Raw genomic sequence first — 23,136 nt, 5'->3', positions numbered from 1 at the left:
TGATGGTGGTGGTGATGGTGGTGGTGATGATGGTGATGGTGGTGATGGTGGTGGTGGTGATGGTGGTGCTGATGGTGGTGGTGGTGGTGCTGATGGTGGTGGTGGTGGTGATGGTGGTGATGATGATGGTGGTGATGATGGTGGTGATGGTGGTGATGGTGATGGTGGTGATGGTGGTGGTGGTGATGGTCGTGGTGACGGTGGTGACGGTGATGGTGGTGATGGTGGTGACGGTGGTAGTGGTGATGATGGTGGAGATGATGGTGGTGTCCGACCGCGCGCTATTCGGCGCGACGCCCCGACGATTTCGCTTCTCGGGGCGGGGGGAGGGAGGCCTTCTTCAGGAACTGAAGAAAAACGTCGGACACCGCATCGAAGAGCACTCGGTAACATGCCGAACACCTCTGGCAGCGGAACACAGCAGCCATAGGTGCCACCCATTGAGTAGGTTACGCAGACGATCTGTCAGAACTTAACCCCTCCCTGTAGGCACGCGGACTCTCTACCCCCCCCCCACCTGCGAACGTACGCCTGACGCACCCCCCCCCCCCCGAATCCTATAGAACGGCCGATATTTAATCCACGCAGAAACGATAAAGGATTAATAATATTAACGTGTTTAAGCAAACAAATAGGCCACCGCCGGCTGCATTAAAGACTTAAGTTGCGTACCTTGGCCACTGATGTTGCCGAGCTGCGTGATAGCTGCAGTCAGGGGCACGGTGGCACACGAAGTGACACCTCTCCCACAGTCCCACTTCTCCCGGCAGGACTTGTTGCCTGACAGCTGGAGACACTGAACTGTGGCTCATTTGAAGGCCAATGTAGACAAATTATTAGCGAGGCTTCACCCCCCCCCCCACGTTTCCCATGCATACGCACATTGTCAGTAGACCCCCTATACGCTAGCGTACGCATTTGGGTTAACCATCCCCCTCCCCGCGTGCGTACGTACTCAATGGATGGCCCCCATACCACGACACGGGGATACATTGGCCGCATTGTCCGTCGGCGTGCTGACGACTCATCAGAGCTATCGTCGTCATTCGTGCTGCATGCCACGACCGCCATGCCTTTAAAATAAAAATCCTACCCCCCCCCCCCACCCCCATGTACTTTCCTTAGCGGAATAACAGACAGGACACGCGGATCTTAAGCAACGAGATCGTGAGAGCGCACCCTTAATCAAACACGGCGATCCATTCAGAGACGGTCAGCTCGAAATACAAATCGGAGACTATGGAGAAAGCGCGTGTTGGCTCCAAAGCCTCCCCGCCAATCTCCCAATGCACGCTGACGAAAATCCTATGCAACGTTTTTGGGGGCCACCCTCCCTCCCTCCTCCCTCCCCTTGCGTCTGTGGAGAAGCAACTGGGTCGCGAAAGGACTTCTGTGGGGGGGGGTCTACAAGTGGATCGCCCTGCCTGGGGGTATGTCGAGCGAGCGCTGCGTCGAGGTACAGATCCCAGCTCGAAGCTGCCGTTCGCGCGACATTCGTGGCCCACGGGCGAAATGAGCAAAGCGGCATTTAGCCCGTGGGACACAAACGTTTTTTTTTTACTTGTTGATGCCACCCGACAGCAAGCTCTTTACGTCGTGATTAAAAGTAGCCCGTGTGGTATCCTTGCCTTGTCATGTAATCCACTCTTATTGTGAAGCCACAGGAGCGATGCACTTTTAAATCGAAGTTGCGAACTCATGTCTTCAGAACTCCTTTTTGTGTTTAGATTGCTGTCCTTCCCCCATCCCCCCCCCACACCTCCGATTGGCACGGCTGGCTAGGTGCGGTGCGAAAGAAGTTCAACATACATACATAGATAAATTAGTATCACTAAATGTCAGCTGTGTTGGTGCTGGATACTGGTTTGGCCCATGGACTTCAACGTCCTGGCTGCGTGGGCGTCACGCCGCCGCACTGCCGGTCACTGGAGTGGCAGAATCACTGCCCTGCTTCCCCATCAGCCACGCATCACTACCTCCCGTGTTACTACCATCAAGGCAATCGAGTATTTTGTATTAGCTTCATCATCATCATCATCGATGATTTCCTACACCACACTGACATTGTCAGCAATGAATCGCGATGGCACAAGGGTTCTACGACGTATGGCACGGGTTCTACGATATCTCTCTTCACACGCGCACCGGATGCCCCATCGGTCACGTGGCTTTTGCGCGTCACAAAGGGGGCACGCGGCTCCCGCGTGTTTCCCTGCGAAAAAAAAAAGAATCAACGAAGCGGCAACTCGTCGACTCGTCGTCGATCCGCCGCCGCCCTCGCGAAGGCCTCCTCCTCCGCCGCACGCGGTGTCACATCGATGAGGTTGTTTGACCACAAGCCTAACCGCGTTGGTCGGCGTAGGTCGGTGATTCGGAGGGAGGGGAGGGAGGACACCCGGACGGACATGTCACATTGGCACTCGCTGCTCGTGTCCGCGGTGACGGGGGTAAGGGGGTTGAACTCGAGGCCCCCCGGGTTCAGAGCGCAGTTGCCGGACACCACTATGCCCTTACGTAAGGTAAACTCAAATTTAAAAAAATGAGAAACTTAAGCTGCCATTGCTTTCGCACTCTAATAGTCTCTGCTACACCTGCCCAGCTCACCCACGTGACCTACCTGCTTCTCAGGACGCATGAAAATTCTAAATGTAGTCCCAGTACATGCTTGTGTTGTACACGGACGTACGGTATAATCCCCTTGGTAACAATATTTCAAGTATTATGGCGACGGAGAATGTGGCGTACGGCCGAATGCATTGTCGACAGGTCCGTGGAAGGTTCTGATCAGCGTTTGGTTGTTTGCTAGATCAGCGCAATTTGCTGCGTCCTAGAATGTGATGTGGAGCAGTTGTGAATGTGATGCGTCTTGTGTCAGCTGGACGATTTGATGTCCAGACTCTCGAGGGAGGAGGAGGAGGAGGAGGCTTCCCTTGCAGTCAGGTGTGTGTCCAGGCTCGCCTCAGCCACCACCGCCTTCATCCTGAAATCGAAACGAAGTTGGGTGCGTGTCAGCTGGAGATCTGTGCATAGCGACATTTAGCCGCGACATATGTAAGAGATGGTCAGTTTAACGCGTAGGCTTTCTCGACCAATATCATCCATAATACATGTTTTTTTTGGTTTAGATCGCGGAAATATGTAAATGTGTCGTTAAACCCGCCACCACCCGACACAGCCAATTAGTAAGGTTTGTCCCGTAACATTGGCATGTTCCGTTTACTGTGCGCTGTGCAAATACATAGAGCAGGTTACGGCTTTTGGCAGTGTCAAAGGGGTTGCGTAGTGAGGACTTGAGGGTCATGGGAACAGCATTTGAGTGCTTTGTTGTTTTGTTTCGTATTGTTTATAAATGCCTACCGTTGGTAGAAAATACGGTTTAATCACTTTCGCGGGAAGGCCAAAAACACGACGAGGTTTTTCTTAATGAGAACACCGTCTTTTCAGAGGTCACTCACAACAGCCCCATCTGGTGGACATGTCACGAGCCGCCACCGATTACCGAGCGGGCTTTCAGGTACGACTCGCGTCGCGAGCGTTCGAGCCTGTCGTTGATTCCGCACTCTGCAGCACGCGGGTTTACAAGTGAGGAATATCACGTGTTGTGCACCGCTGCACGTGGTGTGTGTGTGTGTGACGCGTCGCCTTGGGGTCCGTCCATAAATGACGTCACGCGATTTTGGACGATTTTCGACCCCCCCGCCACATCGTCACACGACGTCAAAAAGTCAGATCCGCCCTAAAAAATGACGTCACAAAGCTCTGCCCCCCACCCCCAAAAAAAAAAAACACATGTCGTTGTAGTGCGTATTTAATGTGGCGCTGCACTCTGATGTTGTAGGAGAACACATTTATTAAAAAGTATATTTAATTAATTGTTTATATTTATTAAAAGTTGCGCATTTTTATGTGACGTCACATTTCTCAACCCCCCCCCCACCCCCTGGTCACACATCGTCACAAATGTCTGACCCCCCCCCCCCCCTAGGTGCGTGACGTCATTTATGGACGCCCCCCTACCACGAGCAGCACACGGAGGGGTCATGGAGGGTGACTCACCTTCCTGCAGTGACGCCGCTATGGGAAGCTTGCGGGACCCGGTCCGGCCGAGTCGCCCTCCCTCCCCTGGCCGCCCAGGGTCGCCCCGTGGCTCGAACACGATCCTGCTCCCACCCCACCCACATCAGCGACGCATGGAATTCAACGTTAGGAAGACATTGGCAAACTGTCAAGTGCAGTCAAAATGATCTCCTGCTGCTCAAATGAGCATTGAGGTGGTGATCAGCTCTCTGTTTACAGCTCTCCAGGGATAGTGGTGGATTTTTCATATTCCCAAAGCGGGGTGGGGGGCGAGTTTAATTTGTCGGATAACCACTGTTAATTCCTCCACCCAGTGGTACGTATTGTATCGACCCTGGGAGGTATGATGTGCTGATTCAACCCCCAAACAAGAATTTGAACTGGCGACCTTCTGATTGCGAGCCGCTCGCTCTACCGCTGACCCATCTGGGAAATTGTCTGCCAAGAAGAACTCGGGGCAGGTTGCATTAAACAACCGAAGTGAACATTTACTTCCCATAATTTCCATTTATTTCCATACGAAACTCGGGGGGGAAATGTCCTCCAAAGTTGCCTTCTGCTGTCCGGCCCAAGTCTTCTGCACTTAAGTCATTCCAAAGGGTATTATTTTAACAACTGTAGGCAGGCCACAGCGGTGGGATTAGTTTTGTGGCAGGGGAGTTGGGAGGGTGGCAGAGAAGCACAGTGGATGGAGGGCTTTCGTGGTGCTGAGTTATGAAAAATAGATGGGAATGTTGTTTATTTTTAGCATGTATTTTTAAAACAGCTGCTTCTGCTGCTGCTGCTGCTGTCTCGGACCGTGAAGGTTATTGTCTGCGTCTGAAAACGGAATCCTGACAAACTGTGAATGTTTGTAAATGTTTGTCAGGGGTTACGTTTGAAAGTTGACATCGTGCGGCGATGTAAAACTGTTAGAGTGAAGTCAGTCTTTTGATTTCCCACAGCGGCGCTGAATTACTTAGTAAACATAATTTTCATCGGCGTAGCTCCGCTGATGAAATAACTCCCTCGTATGTTGTAGAAGCTGCCCGCAAATTTGTTTCCCCAACAGTAATGGATTTTCGAAAGAACTTAAGCATGGATTTGAAATTAATACTCATCACAATTATTGCTTCCACTAAAGCATGTGTTAATTCACGTCATACCCACACAACGTGTGTAAAAGCAGCCGCAGATTGCTTTTAAAATGCCGTCGTCTGTCGCTCACCGATGACACACAAAGTGCAGCGAACAGATGGAAAGCATCCGGCCACACCGCTGCTCTGCCATTACGGGACACTGCAGCAAGCCCACGATAGAGCAATTGCAGGTGCGTCGCAGCAAAAGCCACAGCGTGCGCATCAACTGCAAAGAGCAGGCGGGGGGGGGGTCTTGCGTGCTTCGTGCTCACTGCAGCCAGCCGAGGACGTTTCCGAAAGGCGTGAAGCTCGGAGCTCATTCCCAGCCAAATGACGCGCATGCTGCTCAGCTGTGCGTCTCACGCGAACCTGCTCGCCGAATGCGGCGAGGGGCTGCCCCCATCCCAGCGGCACAGACCTGGCGCCGAGGAAGCCTTGCGCTGTTGGGCCCCGGTGGCTAGGGACGCCTTCTGTTGGGAACTCTCACGCATGCTTTGCAGCAGCTGCTCTGTCTCTCGCAGGCTCTGCTCCAGGAGGACGAGATCCTCATCCATGCTGCTCGTTAAAGACGCGTTGTTAGTCGGGACATTCTCTTTATATGGATCGCAGGAAGTGATCCAGACTTGCTTTGAAACATTTCTCTTGGGTGTCGGACTCCCTTGAACGCCCATCGCGTCTTTGCCCCTCCACACCGCTCTCTTTTCCGCTATATTGTCGTCCTTGCCGTTCCTAAGCTTCAACAGAATTGGCAGCGACTGCTCTTTGTTCATTCTCTTTGCGTCCACTGTCCTGGCACTGGCTGTGGAGATCGTGGAGTGAATATTGAGCTGTCTCCTGAGCGTTAGCGGCGCCGAGACCGCCGCAGATCGTTTAGCGGCGACGGGACCCACGGGCGGGCTGCAGGCCATGCGAGATGAGCTGCTTTGGCGCTCATCACCCAGGCTCGGTGCGGTGCCTCCTCCTCCTCCTCCCCCCGCTCGACACGCGGTTGGCGAAGAGCGTGGGTCGTGCGTGTCGTGCGGCGGTCGTGGCGGCGGACGAGGCGACTGTGCGCGCGTCCTGCGGGAGAAATCTCCCAGCAGGGGCAACGAAACCAATAATGTGCGAGGAAGAGGTGGGACCTTTCTGACAATTTCCCTCGGTTTTCTCGCAACGGATCTAATCTCAATGAAGGTCGGCGACCGCCACGACGTCTGTTGCCGACACCCTTCCCTAGCCCCTCGTGCCACGTTCGCTTTTGCTGAGGAGTTCATCTCGCCAGCCGACTCTCCGCGGCTGTCCTCGCCGCGAGCGGCAAGCGCCGGCTGCGTGGTGCCCGCGCCGCGTGCCCCAGCGGTGCGTGCGTCCTCGCGAATCGCCGGCGGCTTTGGCGCCGTCGCGACGCGCTGCGCAACCGAATCCTTCGAATCGCACGCCCGCAGCTGGCGCTTGTCACAATGACCGCGCGCGCCAGCGTGGTCGTCTCTCCTCGCCGCGAGACACTCACCTTGTGGCTCCGCACCAGCAGCGCCCTTGCATCCTCGAACGCTCGACTCGCACCGCAGGCGACTGAACTCGCTGCTCTGCTGTTGAGTGCATTCTTCCGTCGCCGTGCGCCGAACGACGCAGGCAGACCGCTGCTCCACGTGCGCCTGCGTCGACATGGGCTGCATCCCTGCCTCCAAATGCCACGGGGTTGTCGCTGCCGCCTCTGTGGGACGCTGCGGATTTTGATTGAGCTGCTGATTATTCGTGAGCGCTTTGTTGGTGAAAATAACGCACTGCGCTGCGCCCTCAGTGGCGATCAGGGCGCCCGTGTGGGCAGAACTCGTCCTCTCGTCACACAGTGGGTTGTCGTGCGGGTACGCGGCCTCGTTTGACAAAGTGCGGTCGGCGTCATCGTCTTGGCCTTTGTGCGCGTCCCTCCACTGCGTGCTCGTCGCCAAGCCGGCAATCTTGTCTTTCTGTTTCTCGGCTTGCTGTCGCTTGAAGTTTTCCTCGGCGATCATCAGCGGGGTCTTGAATGCTCTCTTGGCGACCGGTTTTGGCTTCTTCTGGGGGCTCGTGCGTTGCGGGCTGATCACGGACGTCTCGAGCGGATTGGATTTGTCGGGTTTGAATACGACCGGACGCACTATTGGGCCAGACGTAATGTGAAAATTATCTACGTTTGATTCCAGGTATTTGTTGATGGCGTTTATGTCCCGCAATGTGACAGCAGCCGATGACTCCTGGTTTTTCAAATGTTGCTTCAACTTGTTCGGAGAGGCATTGGCCACGTCGGCATCGTCATTTTGCCTGGGCACGGACGCGTCGCGCTGAGCTTTGTCTTGCGACGGCTGAGCGTCCGCAGCCTTTTTCCTAAACGGAATGGGGGCGTACGAAGATATCGGTGGACCTGGCATGTCCAACGTCCTCACTCGAAAGGGCAGCTTGCGGACGCCCATTGGTTCCTGGCCATGCTGGCTCGCGTGCGTCGGAGACGAGGGGTACGACGGCGGCCTGGAGTCGTCCTTGAGCGTGTCCGGAGGTGGCGGGGGTGGCAGTGGCAGATCTTCTGCAACGACCGCGGCGAGGACTTCGGGCGGCGGAGGTGGCAGTGAACCCTCGAGCTCGCATTCGAATGGAGGAGCGGGCAGGGGAAGCTCCTCGTGAAGGTTCGCGTGCTTAGCCTGGGCCGCCGGCTCCGGTGGAGGAATTTGAAAACGCGGCTCCCCTGCAGCCTGCTTCGGGAGGCCCTTCTCACTCTCATCTCGCGGCCCCGTTGTGTTTTCGTTCGCGCAAGTAAACGCACGCGACTTTGTATTCTCCGTAGATGACTGTCCACTGGTTTCTGCGCTTTCTTGAGGAGCCTTGCGCTCCTGTAACTTCCCTCCCGTGTTGTGGGCGTCTTTGTGGACTTCGCCACGACACTCGGTGTGCCGAGGCGTTGGATCCTGGGTTTCTCGATGCGCGTTTGCGTCAATTTCTTCATTTTCCGGTGTATCACTGGCCTTCAAATCAGGGGGGGTTCCTTCCGTCGCATTGGAGCCCTCCTCGCCAGAGGTCCGATTGTTGTTATCGTTGGTCACCTCGACCAGCAGGTGGCCATCGTGGTATACGGAGGCGGCGTGCTGGACCAGTGGCGCATTCCGCTGAAGGGTCTGCAGATCTTCTGCGATGTCGACCTGGCGCACGACCTCCTTCCCACGGCTGAACGATTCCATCAAACTTTGCTTCGCGGCTTCCACGTTGCCCCTGATCACTTCCTCCCGTTGTACTTCTCTCACCAGCTGTTTGGCTTCTTCAAAACTCCTGCGCGCGTCTTTCACGTTCACCTTCGCGACTTCTTCGCATTGGACCCGACTCTCTGTGAGAGGGCCCGGCTCTGGGGTGTGCGTGCTCTGTCTTTCAAGCAGAGCCTCGCTTGTGTTCGCTTGAGCTGCACTCTGACCCTCTGCCTCCTGGCTCGCAGCACATCCGTCAGCACTTGCAGGTGTCTCCGGACGTCGGGGCGTGGCATTCACCGCTTCGCCGGGCGCTTTTTCACTCACCGTCCCCGACTTGATATTGGAAGCGCAGTACTGTGGCCAAACGGGAACCTTGATGGCATTTTCATTTCCAGACTCTTTTAAGGCTGCCTCAAACGACTTGCGTATCGCCTTCACGTCCACCCTCTCTTCTGTGTCTGCGAGCACGGGACAGGCACGGCTCGCGTCACAGGATGCAGCCGCTTCAAGCTGCTCCCCCTGGTCCTGCAGGAGCTGCAGGTAGCCCAGGGCACCGCTGTTGATGCACGTTGTGTAGAAGCGCACGTTGCCCTTGCGGATGTAATCCAGCTCGAGCTTTCTCGGCGTTGGCTTCTCTGCAGAGGCCAAGAGGCTCTCCTTTGCCCCTTTAACATTGCCGGCTATGACTTCTTCTTTCTGGCCACTGCCGTTGTCATCTTGGTTTTGCAGTGAGTAGACCGTCATCTTGACGCTGCCCTGGAGACACTCCTGTATAAGGATTCCGTTCTGAATCCCAGATGCGTCAGTGTCGGGATATTCCCTCGCTGTTCCGTCATCTCGGTCGCCTTCTCTGTCATCCTCACACGTGCCTGACTGCGTCATCAACTTGTCCAGAATCTCCTTCAGGTTGCCCCTCTCCTCCTTCTCAATTGCGACCTCCTGCCTCTGGGGCTCCCTGTGGGTGAGCAGCTCGTTGAGGATACTTCCAATGTCGCCATGTATGGTCTTCTCATTTTGAATCTCTGGCTGCGAGTCTGGGTTCATGAGCTTGTATTTGGATATGTGCATGTTTCCTTTCTCGCTGGGTTCCAGGATCATGCCATGAGACGATTCCACCACGTTGCAGTGAATCAATGACTGCAAAGTATCCTTGATATTTTTCCCAGTAACTTCTGGATCTTTTCGTTCCGGCTGATGACCTGACGAGGTTTCAAAGGGCTGATCCGTGCTTCTCACATCCCCCTGCACAGCACACTCGTGCCCCAGAGAAGGAGACGCCGTGCCCTCTCCTGGTTCATCCTGTTTAGGATTCGTGTCTTCGTTGGTCAATATAACCTCGGTCAACTGTGGCATCTCTGTGGGTTCATCTATAACCAACTCCAGAGGTGGCTTAAATGCCACCTGTGTTGCATCCTGGTCGTCAGCATCATCATTCCCCTTCACTGTCTCCATGCTCTCTGTAGACTCTGGTTCCTCTGGTGGCAAGCGGCCTACTGTGGTCATGTGCAGAGGTTGTTCCCGGCTGTCCTCTGTTTGACAGCGTTGATCTTTCTCAAGGGCGTCAGCAGACTTTGCCATCTCCCCTTCTGTAATCTCGTCACACTGCGATGTCTTCTCTGTCTCCTCAGCCGCGGGATATTCCGGCTGACCGCGCTCAGCATCTGCTCTTTCCTGAACAGCTACTTCTTCCGAGTGTTCAACTTTCTCAGCTTTTGTTACCGTCTCTGAAACATCCGTGGAGCGCGACATCTCCGATTGGCCATCTGTATACGCACTTGACGATTGGGGCTGTGCGTGATCTACCCTATCGTGGTGACCTTCCTGCCCCGGCCCTTGCGCTTCATCCATCTTCCCGTCCGTTTCTCTTATCGCTGTCCCATGTGGCACCTCCACCTCTGTTATCTCAGCAGACCGTTTGATGTCCGTTTCTCCCTCGTTACCCCCCTGGCTTATGGCTTCTTCCCTCCCGGCGCCTCTCGCCGTGTCCCTCATCTCCGTGGCCTGCACAGTTTCTGGTTGTTCGTCCCCGGTGGCTTTTAAAAACTCGACTTGTGTCACCTCCTCCTTCATCTCGTCGTCTTTATTTTGCAGGTTCGCACACTCATCAAGCTCATTGGCTATCTCGGTGATCTGCGTCGGCCGCGACGTCTCCAACTCTAAAGGCTCCGCTTGTTCCTGGCTATCTACCGGTCGTGCGCTCTGATCCTTATCGACCGCTTCAGCCGAACCTGAAACAGTCTCGTCAGCGCGTGACACCTCCGCTTGGGTTATCTCTGTGGACTGCGCCACTTGTGCTTCGTCGTCCGCAGTTGGTGCCAGGGACTGAAGGCGCTCCATGTCCTCCCGCTCCTGGCTCTTGTCTCGCTCCAATTGTTTAGCCTCGGCGATGTCATCTTCTATTTTGGTGGTCTCAGTCGACGCTGGCATCTCTGGCGGGTCGTCTGGCTTACATGTGTTCTCCTCGCCCTCGTCTTCTCCTCTCAGGCGCTCTTCCTTCTCCAGCTTCTCGGCCATTTCAATGATCTCAGAGGGCTGCGATGTTTCCGACCGCTCATCCGTGACTGGATTCTGGGGCCCTACCCTTTGCTGGATGTCTTCCTGTTTCAGGTCTTCAGCTTGGCCCTTCTCGTGCTCAACATCTGCATTCGCAGGAGACTGGAGCTTCTCCAGATCATCGTCTGTGATTGACCTTAAATGCTGCTGCTGCTGCTGGTGCATCACCGCCGGTGCACCATCGTGGTCTCCTCGTTGCAGGCGCTGGTCTTGTCCAAACCCTCGAGACATCTCTGAGACCCCAGTAGGCTCCTCCTCCACCGCCTCCTGCTCGCTTGTAGTTGGCATCACAGACTGCAGGTGCTCAGCCTGTTCACTTTCCTCACGAGGTCCTTCCGTGTACCCTTTGTGATCGAACGGCGAAGGCTGGTCTAGCTCCTTCGGCCACTTGTTACGTTCAGCTTGTTGAGAATCCTCTGACGTCGTGTCAGCTGGTTGCTCGTCGCGAGCCTGGTACGTCGAGTTGTCATGCTGTGAGGATTTATTCTCATTTTCTGCCACTTCTAGCTTAGCATCTTGTTCCAGAACGTCAAGTTGCATTGCTTCTTCTACTTCTGTGATCGCGTGCATTCCACATTCGTTGGCATCTGGTTCGACATTTACGAGCATCTCTCTTTGTCTAGGGGGATCGTTTCTCTGAGTGTGCCGCAAATTATCGGTCTTCTCTGCGCTATTCGAATCGTCAAGTTTATTCAGTCGCTTCGTACTCTCAGCTCGCCCCAGATTGCTGTCCATTTCTAAATTCCACACGAGGTTGCTCTCCTCAAATTGCTGCAAGTATTGGTCTAATATTTCGGTTGGTTCAAGACTCTCGACTGAGCCAATCAGTGTCTCTTCAGACGGGTCTAGGCTTTGAGGTAATGTTTTGTCTAAATCATTGGTAGCTTGTGGCACCAATGCCTGGGGCTGGTTTTCTGCTTCGCCTGTGCCCTCTGATTCAATCGTGTTTAACTGATCCAGATCCTCATGTGCTAACTGCATGTCAAAATTATCATTGCTTTGTGTGTTTTCAAGATTATTTGGTTCATACTGTTGATTCATGTTGACGTCCTTTAAGCTACTAGCATCTTCAGTTACCCCGGTTTTAACCGATAGATCTGCAGACTCCAGTTTTTCGGTTGGAGCCAGAGCTTCGGATATTTCAGACGTCATAAGTTGTTGCTGCTGCTCCTCCCGTGGGTTGTCTATTCCAACATGTTCACTCCTCTGCATGTGTTGATCCTGCGGCTCTTCATTCGGGCTCAGCTCTGTTGCTGTACTTTGTGATGGCACAAGCTTTTCAGGTCCTGTATTTTCTGTCACCTGCTCTCGCTCGTGAACATGCGTTCCCATGAGTGGCTCTACATCCATCGCTTCGTTCGTTTCCACTCCTCGTTCTTTATCGTCGACTGCATCCAGGCACGTGTTCAATTTGTGGATTTCAATTGGATTCACTTCTTCGGAATGCGTCACTGTTCCGACATCTTCGACCGTGCCGACTGACTCTCGGTCAGCGGTGTCTCCGGGCACGCCATCGGGTTCTGCGATCTTTGATTTCTCTTGCGCATAGTCTTGATCCGCACCTTGATGCAATTCTTCTTCTAGTGAGTGTGCCACCGGTACGAGTTCCTCCATTGCGTCTTCCTCTTTCTCATCATCTGCCTCGGTGACATACACGGCAATCCCAGCGTCACCATATTCCAATTCGGTAGAGGTTCGAACTGCTGGGCATAAACTCTTTCGTGGTTGTTCTACATCTCCTGATTCCTCTGCGGCATTGGTTTCTTCTCGATGTTCAGTATCTACCGCGACCGAGTCCGCAGTTTCGATTTCATTCACGTTGTTCTTCGGCTGCACATCACCCATGTCTTCTCCTGTTAGCTGTCTCTCTTCAGGTCCATGCTCGATGTCTGCACCCTTCTGCTCCTCTGCTGTCTCAACATTCACAGCTGCCCGCACATCATCAAACTCCTCCTGTTCGGTTGCTGGGAACGGTCCACGCTCCTCCAATTCCATTGCACGTTTTACGCCCTGCTCACACTCGGAGGTCGTTAAATCTTCTGAAATCTCCACCGGGTCATTTTCTTCACGGGATCGCAGAGATACTATTTCTTGCTCAAGGTCCTCAAATGCCTGCTCTTTATCTGGACGTAAAGTGTCAGCTGGCAAGAGTATTTCGGGTTGCTCCTCTTCAGCAGCTGGCTCCAGTGCTGCGAGTATTGCTGGTGTGTTATCGTCATCTTCTTTTTGTTCTGCATTCGCCACTTTTTCCAGTGCCTCTGCTTGCTCCAAGTCCTCAAATTCATGCTCATGCACTCGAATCGCCTCTTCGTCTGATTGCAAATTCTTCAATTCCTGCTCGAGATCCTCAAATCCTTGCTCCACACTTGAGTCCTTAGGTTCGGCTTGCCCTTCTCTTTCTTCACCCGCTTGCGGATGGTGGATGTCTGACTCAGTTGCTGGAACAGTATCTTTCACATTCTTCAGACTGCCCTCTGAGCTCTCCGTCTCTGATTTATGTCGAGTGTATCCGGCCTTCACAACGTCAGCATCGTCTAAGACCTTGCTTTCTTGTGTCTCAGCTTCGTCCATTTGCGGAATGTGTATTTCTAAACTATCAGCTGGTTCTGTGCCTCCTGTGTCTTTCAGCGAATCCGTTAAATCTCCTGTCTTTGATTCGTCACGAGCGGCATCTGCCTTCTCAACGCAAGCGTCGTCTAATTCTTTACTGTCTTGTGTCTCACCCTGATGCTCAAGAGCTTCATCTGATGCTTCTGCTGGTTTGGAATCCTCTGACTTGTCAGCTTGATCTTGTTGATCTGAGATCGCCGGAAAACTCTCAAGAGCTTCATCTGATGCTTCTGCTGGTTTGGAATCCTTTGACTCGTCAGTATGATCTTGTTGATCTGAGATCGCCGGTAAACTGACTGTGCTGCACTGAGCCCCTTGGGCCTCATCGGGAGCCTCTGTGAGCTGCGGTGCAGGAGCTCGGTCATTCTCGCCACTTGAGGCGAGTTGTCCGTTTCGCTGGATCTCCATGCCTCCTCGTGTGTGATCTGGTTCCGGCCCTCGAGTTTCCTGTGGATGCGAATCCTCAGTTGCCTCGGCCTCCTCTGCGTGCCGAGTTGTGTCAGCCTGCCGAAGCTGGGAACCTTGCTCAGTGTCTCCACGCGGTGGAAACGTCTCCGAGTCGTCGTGCCTCCCCTCCGTCGCCGGCGTCTTCTCGACGTCTTCCTGCCCAGCAGCCGCCTGCTCGCGCCGCTCAGCTGCCTCTGGTCGCTCGGAACTTGCGGCGTCTTCGTTCAACTGTTGAAATTCGCAAGTGACACCACCGTGTGTTATGACGAGCTTTCGTACGAAGCTTACGCTTTAAATTAAAAAAAAAATCTGCCATAGACCTCGCTGCGTCCAATGCACTTTACCGTTTCAGCAACATCTGCTTGTGCAAACGCAACGTCTTAGAGCTGTGAATGTGTTACATCGTGGGTTCGATGTCCCCGTAGGCCTCGGCTCGGGATACCGCTAACGCCGCGGCGTGACGCATAAGCTCACAGTCGCAGCTGTGTTTGCGGATGGAGCTGTCGAGGCTTGGGCTGAGTGAATCATTATCGCGCCGTGCTCACTCTGCGCGTCGCCGCGTCCTCCTCGTGCTCGCAGCGCTCGCTGGCGTCCGTCCGGCCGCCGCCGCCCACCACCACCACCTCCTGCTCCAGGCCACGTTCCATGGCGTGTATTCCTCTCGCGGGAGGGAGCTTCTCCGGGTCACGCGGTCTCGGCGGCCTCGTTAGCGAGGGGGCAGCAGCGGCGGCGGCGGCAGGCAGAGTGGAGCGCCGCTGCAGCAGCTGACCTCGCGGTCTGGCTATTTGCGGCGCTGTGAATACCATAAATTTAAAAGCGGACAAAGACTGGAAATGCAATTAGTTTGTGAGAAAGGGCAAGCAGTGGCGTGGTTGGTTGGTGCGCAGTAGCTCACTAAAATGTCTTCCGTGTATACGAGAGCGTTAACCTGGGTTTTTCTCAAGGTTCTCAGATTTCCTTCCACATGGCAAATACTCATTCATGAAAACAGCCCATCATCTCCAACGCAGGATCCTCCTGAAAGAAAGCCTCGAGGCAAAGGCTCCTGCTGGGTAAATAACGAGTGTTTGGCACGTGGGCTGAAACCAGAGTGCCCTGGGAAATCCCACGCATATGAAGGCGTGTTAACATTCAACAATCTGCGCAGGCGTATTCGAGAATAATTTGCCGCACAATCAGTGACTGTAACTGCCATCTCCCGGTCACCTCGCAGCCCAAGCCGAAACCACATCTGGTGCTAACCAGGCTGAAATCCTGCTGAACTTCCACGATCTGACAAGATCTGGCACATTCAGGGTGATTGGGTCATAGGAAACACCCTTAGCATTGGGTACTCGTCACGAGTAAAGCCAACCGCTGATTTTCACCTCGATATTTTAAGACTCTTATTCTTTCCATTGTTATTACCTCCCGTCATCGTACTCAATTGGCTTCCAGACAAGTGTGTGTGTGTTTATATATAAAATCTCCCAAATAGCAAGTTGGCGCGACACAGCCCAGCAGGGAACGCTTGCGGGACGAGCGGCCCAAATCTATTTTGGCGTGACCATCGCCAACAGCACCAACGCCTCGTGCCCTCCGTCCAGCCGCGTTCTTTACAGCAACGCCATACAGAGTAGTAGTAGTAGAAATTACGAATACTGTGATAAATAATTATTGTACATGCCATCACAACGATCATCGTTCAAACTGTTCAGAAAAGGCATGTGGACTTGGACAAGGCACGTGACGGCTGGAAGGGCTGGATGACGCCCCGATGGTCGAGACTAATGACGGATTGACAGCCACGGAACGGAGTGCGTCCGAGAGTCGTGCCCCCTGCACGAGACGAGTCGCGTGCACGTGCTGCGTGGCTTTATCGCATCGCAGGAACGCCGAGAGATGGCCAACGCCCGGCGGAGGCCTTCGTCCAGCAGTGGAATGATCACGGCTGATGATGACGTTTACCGAAGGACCAATCTCGTGCCATCCACGTATGACCGGTATGACATTGATACCCTTAGAAATTCATGAACCCGCAATGAGGGCGCTGTGCGGCATCTCGCTGCTGCATCGTTCTGCGGCGCGGCTTTCTGAATTGCGTCTCTTGCGCCGACACGGACCGAGGGCCGCGTGCGGATGTTTGCAAGATCGTTGTCGCGCACACTCGCGACGCATCGCCGCATCGTAGACACGCGCGATGAGCGCTCGCGCGCGGCATTGCCTTGTTCGGTTTTAAGTAGAGCGGCGCGAAGGAACGGCTCCGGTTACCAGACCTCAACCCGAACTTGTAAGTGAGCGCTGCCTTGGCTTCCATCTGTCCACCCACACGGGCACATTAATCAAGCCGCAGCCCCGGCACGCGCTGATGCGCCAACAGAAACAGCGGCAGCGGCGGCGGCGAACACTTGAGCGGCCTCCAAAAATACCCGCGTCCGAAAAAGAGCTGCCCCTGTAACGCGACCGAGGGATCGCAACATTGGAAACGTTTAGAAGCGAAATCGGTCAGCACCGGACCGGACCTCACTGCGCCAAAACGCAACGACTGACTCCCTCCTCCCTCCCTCCCTCTTCTTCCTCGTGCGTGACTGACGCGAATGCGATCACTCGTCTGGGGTCAAATCAATCTCATCGATCAATCCCTCCCGAGCCCTCCTTCCCCCACCCCACTGTGACATCGCTAAAGGCAAAGACGAGGAGCTGGGTCCACGCGCGAGGGATGTTACTCCATCCCCCTCTTGTGCAGGGACAGCAGATGCCGCTGCTGCTGCTGCTGTCACCGCTGCCGCTGCTGCTGCTGCTGCTACCGCTGGTTGTGTACGATGCGCCCGCCCGGTGCAGCTTACTGGTTTTCTGTATTCGTCCTTCTTGCTCCGATGGTTCCCTCGGGGTGGAGCGTGTGCAGGAGAGGATGGCAGCTTGGCTGCGACGCGCTTCGAGCCTCCTTTGTCCTCCCGAGCCGAGCCGAGCTGCGCGGAAAAAAAAAAACCGCGTCGCGTCTCGCGTCACTCGCCAGCGAGTGATGGTGACGATGCCGGAGACGACGACGGCGACGAAGACGACGACGAAGACGACGACGACGACGGCGAGTCGCCGATGTTTCTCGACACGCGTGTCGCGCCGACCGTGCAATGGTGCGCGCTCGTCAGGAGCTTGCAACACGCGCGCCCCCCTCTCTCTCTTTCTGACCTCTCTGATTGCGGAAGGGGGGGGCGGGTGGCGGTGGGCTTCTGTCAGTGAGCTCCCCTCCCGAGCTCCGCACCATTTGTGGAGAGGCGAGGAGGAGCTGCCCCCCCCCTCTCCTCCCCCCCACGCGGCTTGCGGGCATCCGCGGCGTCCAATCCTGGGGCAGACACTCCGGAGCGCGTCACGCCAACACTGCCCCCCCCCGATGTTTATTCATCAGCCACTTCTGTCTGTTTGTTTGTTTTGTCCGTCAATAATTGCGGAGATGACAGGCCCGGCTTATTGCACCGTGACTCAAAACGACGCTGTCGTGTCGCTGAATATTGGCAGCCTCGGGCGAGGGGGGGTGGCACGTGTCCTGCTGTCGGTCCTGCCGCTAAGTTTCTGAATTTTTCTTCTTCATCATCATCATGGCCTCCGTGACGCACCATGCCCCGTTATGTTGTGCTGCGTCTTTGAACGCGACGTGTGTGCCCACGTCGTACGCTTCTTATTGCTTCATCATCATCAGCAGCAGCAGCAGCAACAGCGGCAGCAGCCATGCTCAATCCACTGCTGGATCAGCAGCCATCGTCTTATCACTGCGCGATACACGACCAGATGCCAGAGTGTCTTAGACGTAGTTGATTTGTGTTTTCGCACATGTACGGTATTCCGATGTTCGTGCTATCGGCGTCATTCCACGCCCATACCTCTCGCAGAGCGATGCCACAATACCCTGTGATACAGTCTTCGAGAACGACCTCTGGAATTTAAACAACACGGCTGTTTCCGTGGCCCCCTTCAAATTGCCTCTTGCCTACGCTAGGTGGTGCATCTCAATTGCCCTGCTGTACATATTCAGTGCCGGCATAGCGAATTAAGAACCAAACTGAATGCAGTTGGTCGGTGACCAGACTGAGACAATGCACCCGCATTACTGCAGAACCAGCTGAGGTCTAGAATCGATGTACAGGGTCGAATACGATTTCTCCTCCCCCCGGGAACTATCCCCATGAGCAATGCGTCTCCCGCTGCACGGAATCTCAGCGGCTCTGGCTCAGGGTTTCCATCCGGCCGCCTCCGCCAGCCGAGTGATCACAGCCACACCAAACGGGCATTTCACTGTGGCTCGGCAGGGCCACCACGGCACGGACGCATCACGCAATGTTCCACCCCGTGATGAGGGTCATCCACAACCACGGGGCGAGCCTCATCTGCATGACCACGTTTGTTGAGTGTGTTGTGTATGGATGAGCGTGGGCAGCGGTAGTGCAAGCGATTAGTTCGCGCTGCGCTACGAACCCGGCGACCCCCGTTCGATTGCCGCTCACGGCCAACACCAGCAGCGATTATCTGAACCGGTTCTGGGCCTCCCCTAGGTTGACTCGGCCTCAAATGAGTGCTGTACCTGGTTCGGCGTGTAGCAAATATCGCCACGAGGGAGACAAAGGCGGCCCAGGCGTGGTGTTGGTCACCCACCCATCGTGTGCCGTGCTCGCTAACAGCACTTGTCCCAACAGTCAGGCTATACTGGGGGGGGGGGAGTCTTTGTATGTACGTTGAAGTTTCTTCGCACCGTACGTAAGCCAACCGTGGCTAATTGGAGGCGTTGTGAGTTCGCCTGTGCCCTTACGTGTGGGATTCGCAGTGGTCCAGTAACGCATTCAAAAGACGTCGTTACTCAACAACGCGTGCCATTAGCTCAATCCCCAGCGACTTCACGACGAATATCAACACCGCACCGCGGGGCGCGCACCCAGCGCCATCGAACACCAACCACGCGGCACGCCAGAAACACGCGCGCATATCAAATAACAATCGTTAATAATGAATTGAGTCGGCGCATCACAGGTCTCGTTAATTCGTTCGCAATTGATTACATGTAATATTTCACGGCGTCAACACGCTTGCAGGGAAGACAGCGGTGGGAACATTTTTTTTTTAAATGTGTGTCTGCGGGCGCAGAGCAAGCACGGCAGAGTGGCCCAGTCGAGTAAAATATGTACGTGATATATATACTGTATCGATGTTCTATTATGGGGAACGCGATGTTCCAGCGTCTGGCTGGAGAGCGACATGGCGAAATTCCCTTTGGGCTGTACGAGCAGTACACAGCATCTTGCAACAGGGGGGAGTGGAGGGTTTTACTAGGTTACCACAGTACGTACTGCAACCGCCTGAACATGATACGGCAAGCCATTATCAGTGCCCTACCTTATTACAGACCAATTCAGACCTTGTTGGTCACCCCGTGCCCTTATAAATCGCAACGTTCATCCTACAATGTCAGTATTGAAACGGCTGTACGCCGGATGGACCTGAAATCTGAACCGTGTGGATTGACAGATATGGGTGAGTCTGTGGGTCTCTGTGTGGTGAGTCTGTGGGTCTCTGTGTGGTGAGTCTGGGTCTTTGTGTGGTGAGTCTGTGGGTCTCTGTGCGGTGAGTCTGGGTCTCTGTGTGGTGAGTCTGTGAGTCTCCGTGTGGTGAGTCTGGGTCTTTGTGTGGTGAGTCTGTGGGTCTCTGTGTGGTGAGTCTGGGTCTCTGTGTGGTGAGTCTGTGGGTCTCTGTGTGGTGAGTCTGGGTTTTTGTGTGGTGAGCCTGTGGTTCTCTGTGTGGTGAGTCTGTGGGTCTCTGTGCGGTGAATCTGTGGGTCTCTGTGTGGTAAGTCCGTGGGTCTCTGTGCGGTGAGTCTGAGGGTCTCTGTGTGGTGAGTCTATGGGTCTCTGTGTGGTGGGTTGACAGGTATGCGTCCATGTTATAATTCATGATTTTGAAAGGTATGAATGTACTATGATACTATTCATACACAGATGGTATAACACCGGTCCTTTAGCAAACGCCATCAACCGTGATCAATCCACTGCTGCATGAAGGCCTTTGCACACAGGCGTCGCCATCTCTCACGATCCTACGATATCAACTAAACTATTTTTTATTTTACCAGGTAAGTCCCACTGAACTATCTAACTGTCTTTCAGAAGCGACCTGGCCACAAATGATAGCTCAACGAAGTGGCTCAGCATCGCGTGGACATTTATAGCAGCCAAATACTCTGAACGCGTGATGTCGATTCTAAACGTGGAGGGGAGACGAGAGAGAGACATCGCAAACTCCAAATATACAGCAGGGTCTGGATCGAACCGACGACCTATTTGCATAGCAGGCGAGGGAGTTAACATCTCACCACGGCGGCGATTCATCCGGCACCTGCACGCGAGCTGATCGCATGGCACCAATCTCTTTTGAGGACGTCCTCTGGAACGCCCCATCATTATTCTCGACTTCTAAGGACGTGTTTCTGTCCAATCCCAGATGCCCTCACGGTCACAATGGTGCTCGTGACCTGCGTGTGTTCCCTATTTTGTGAATTCTTGGATAAAACTTCACCGAGCAACGATTCAAACTGAAGTGAGCGCAAGGCAGCCTGGAAGATCTTTGGCCTTCCCGTGTCGGGAGCCATTCTCTTAAGTGGAGGTGTGATATTGACTAATCACAAAGTGGGACAGTATGTTACAAGGCTGACGGCTCGAGTCGACCCCTGTCTGGGATTTGAACTCATGGCATTCCGTTTGTGATTTGAGAGCTTTGCCGCAACACCACGGGGCCAGACTAAAAGAGACCGATTTGTCATTTTATCTTTTAATATAAATCTGATGCATTTAAATAATCAACCAGCCGTTGATTCATTGACAAAACGTGTTCATTACAAACCGAGGCAATACGCTCATCTTGCGCTCGTATTGCCTTGAGGGCAACCGCTTGTTTGGAGAGACCGGTGATCACATTTTCGCATCGATCGACACTCGACGGGAATAAGCCGCGTCGCGTGGACATCACCACTTCCACGCTCGGCCTGCAGATGTAGCCAGAGCGTCGAGCAGCGCAGCCCACAGTGAAAGCTTTGCCGCAATGCACTTATCGAGCGGTGTTGTTCTTTACTCACTTTCAAAGGTGAAGAAGCCACTTTCGCCGACATCACGTCATCGCGGTGCGAGGTCGCGACACAAATTTGAAACCATTGGGGCAGTGCCGGATTAAGCGAGTGCGGGGCCTGTAGCAAATGTTATAATGGGGCACTAAATAAAAAAAACACACAGAGATATTAAAACACACATTTTTAACTTGCACAGTTAAGTCATTGTAATTTTTTCATTTTCTATACAGCCAGATAATACGACAAATCGCTAACCTTAAACACCCAGTCGTTCATAACGGTTGAAGGCAGTACAGTACTATAGTAATAGAGCAAGATGCTGAATCACTGAATCGGAATTGATAGCTTGAAAGCATTTAGCGCGGGGCTCTTGAAAGTGCGGGGCCCGTAGCTCCATATGTAGTAGCTACATATGTAGTAGCTGCATATGTAGTAGCTGCATATGTAGTAGCTGCATATGTAGTAGCTACATATGTAGTAGCTACTACACATGTAGCTACTTTTGCTACTAGGATAATCCGGCACTGCATTGGGGGGGTTTGACAGCAGCACGATGATGATGATGGGTGGGGGGGGGGGGTCTTTTCCATGTTGTGTATTGTCATGGGGCAGCACTGAAAGACAAACCAGGTGACCGCCAGTGGCCCGCGAGCCTTGCCCATGGAGAAGAGCGCTGCTCTGGAGTTGTGGTTGTTGTTGTTGTTGAGCCGTCTTCTTCACCCGCCGCGTGTCAAGGTGACGGTTAAGGAGGTGATCACGCCGCTCGGTAGCCACCATGGGGGGGGCATCTCGGTGGGTGTCGGTGACGCTTGTCGCGAATTGCCGGCGCTGGGGTGGTTGGGGAGGGGTGTTTCCCGCACCTCCCGATTACAGCGGAGTTGGCTGCGTACGGTGCGAAAGAAGTCCGGCGAGAACATACTGCACGCACGTTTGCGCGGGACGTGGACTACGCACGTGCTGTTGTGGATGTCGCCAACGCTCGGTTCAAATTGGGCCGACCAAGTGCAGGCGGTGCTGAGCGTGAATATTCTGTGAACGTTACTATTATGTGAGCGTTACTATTCCGTAAACGTTATAATTCTGTGAGAGTTACTATTCTGTGAACATTAACACATTCATGCGGAGGGAGCTGGTAGGAACGTTAGGTTGCTCGGTCAATGGCCAGGGTCAATGGCGGCGTGGTGTATTCCGCAAATATGCCCGACTGTGAGGGCGGGCACAAGCCGGCGTGAGTAGGTTAAACGTTGAGTTTTATAAGGGCACCACGGGGTGACCAGCCCCTCCCCACCCAGCCCCACCCCTCCCTCCCCACCCAGCCCCTCCCTCCACGACGGACGGACGGACACAATAATCCCCTGTGGGCTGGTGTAACCAGAGTTTCCTACCAGTATTATTCTGTGAGCGTTACTCTTCCGTAAACGTTACTATTCAGTTCGCACTCAATCGCCGTGCGGTGCCCACATCGTGGAAGGGAGGCGCACTTGACTACGCGAGCCACGATTCCATTCTCCTTGAAGAGGACTTTTAACGGTGAAATCGTCCACCGCCCACGTGGCACGCACGTCCGTTCACCTTCGTTGGAACCCGTACGTAGCCAACCGTGCGAATCGGAGGTGCGGGATCTGTGAACATTCACACGAAATACAGTAAATTTAGCTGTGACGGTCCCACCTGATGACGTAGACTTGTGTTGCCTCCGAAGCGTCGTAATTTATTATTTTATTTCTATTATTTTTATTAGTCTGATTATTATTATTTTTGTACCTACGCGACTTTACCGAAAAAAACCTAAGAGTATGAATCCTTGCAGTCACGAAAGCTTCAAATCTGGAATTCACACGAGACGCCGCGCTATCCTCGCGGTTGTGGATAAGCGGCAACTCCAGCAGAAAGATTGTCACGAATCAAAAAAGGAGTCGCACCTCTGACACGTTCTCCGCTCTCCGTGATTGCAACCTCACGCATTGCACGGCGCATCACTAATTCCAACATCGCGCACAGAACGTCGTGTGCCAGACACTCGCCGACCCCCCCCCCATCCCCCCCCCCCCCCCCCTTG

The 23,136-nt window shown here is 54.1% G+C and overlaps 1 protein-coding gene across 2 annotated transcripts; it reads right to left on the bottom strand.

Moving 5' to 3' along the window:
* Positions 1-1,395: 1,395 nt before the first annotated feature.
* LOC144948951 (uncharacterized) lies at positions 1,396-19,073 on the bottom strand. Of its 2 annotated transcripts, none has more exons than XM_078878826.1 (6): positions 19,021-19,073; positions 16,819-16,941; positions 14,539-14,786; positions 6,682-14,221; positions 4,057-4,160; positions 1,396-2,980 (listed from the first exon to the last, which is right to left on the bottom strand). In XM_078878826.1, the coding sequence occupies exons 3-5, from the start codon at positions 14,638-14,640 to the stop codon at positions 4,075-4,077; spliced, it is 7,728 nt and encodes a 2,575-aa protein (XP_078734952.1). In that variant the 5' UTR covers positions 14,641-14,786; positions 16,819-16,941; positions 19,021-19,073; the 3' UTR covers positions 1,396-2,980; positions 4,057-4,074. The 2 variants fall into 2 exon arrangements, with proteins under 2 accessions (XP_078734952.1, XP_078734879.1); XM_078878753.1 differs by lacking the exon at positions 19,021-19,073 and adding an exon at positions 17,162-17,263.
* Positions 19,074-23,136: the final 4,063 nt, after the last annotated feature.

The sequence above is a fragment of the Lampetra fluviatilis genome, chromosome 1 (genome assembly GCF_964198595.1).
Source record: "Lampetra fluviatilis chromosome 1, kcLamFluv1.1, whole genome shotgun sequence".
Lineage (NCBI taxonomy): Eukaryota > Metazoa > Chordata > Hyperoartia > Petromyzontiformes > Petromyzontidae > Lampetra > Lampetra fluviatilis.
This window is presented reverse-complemented; position numbering and strand designations above follow the sequence as displayed.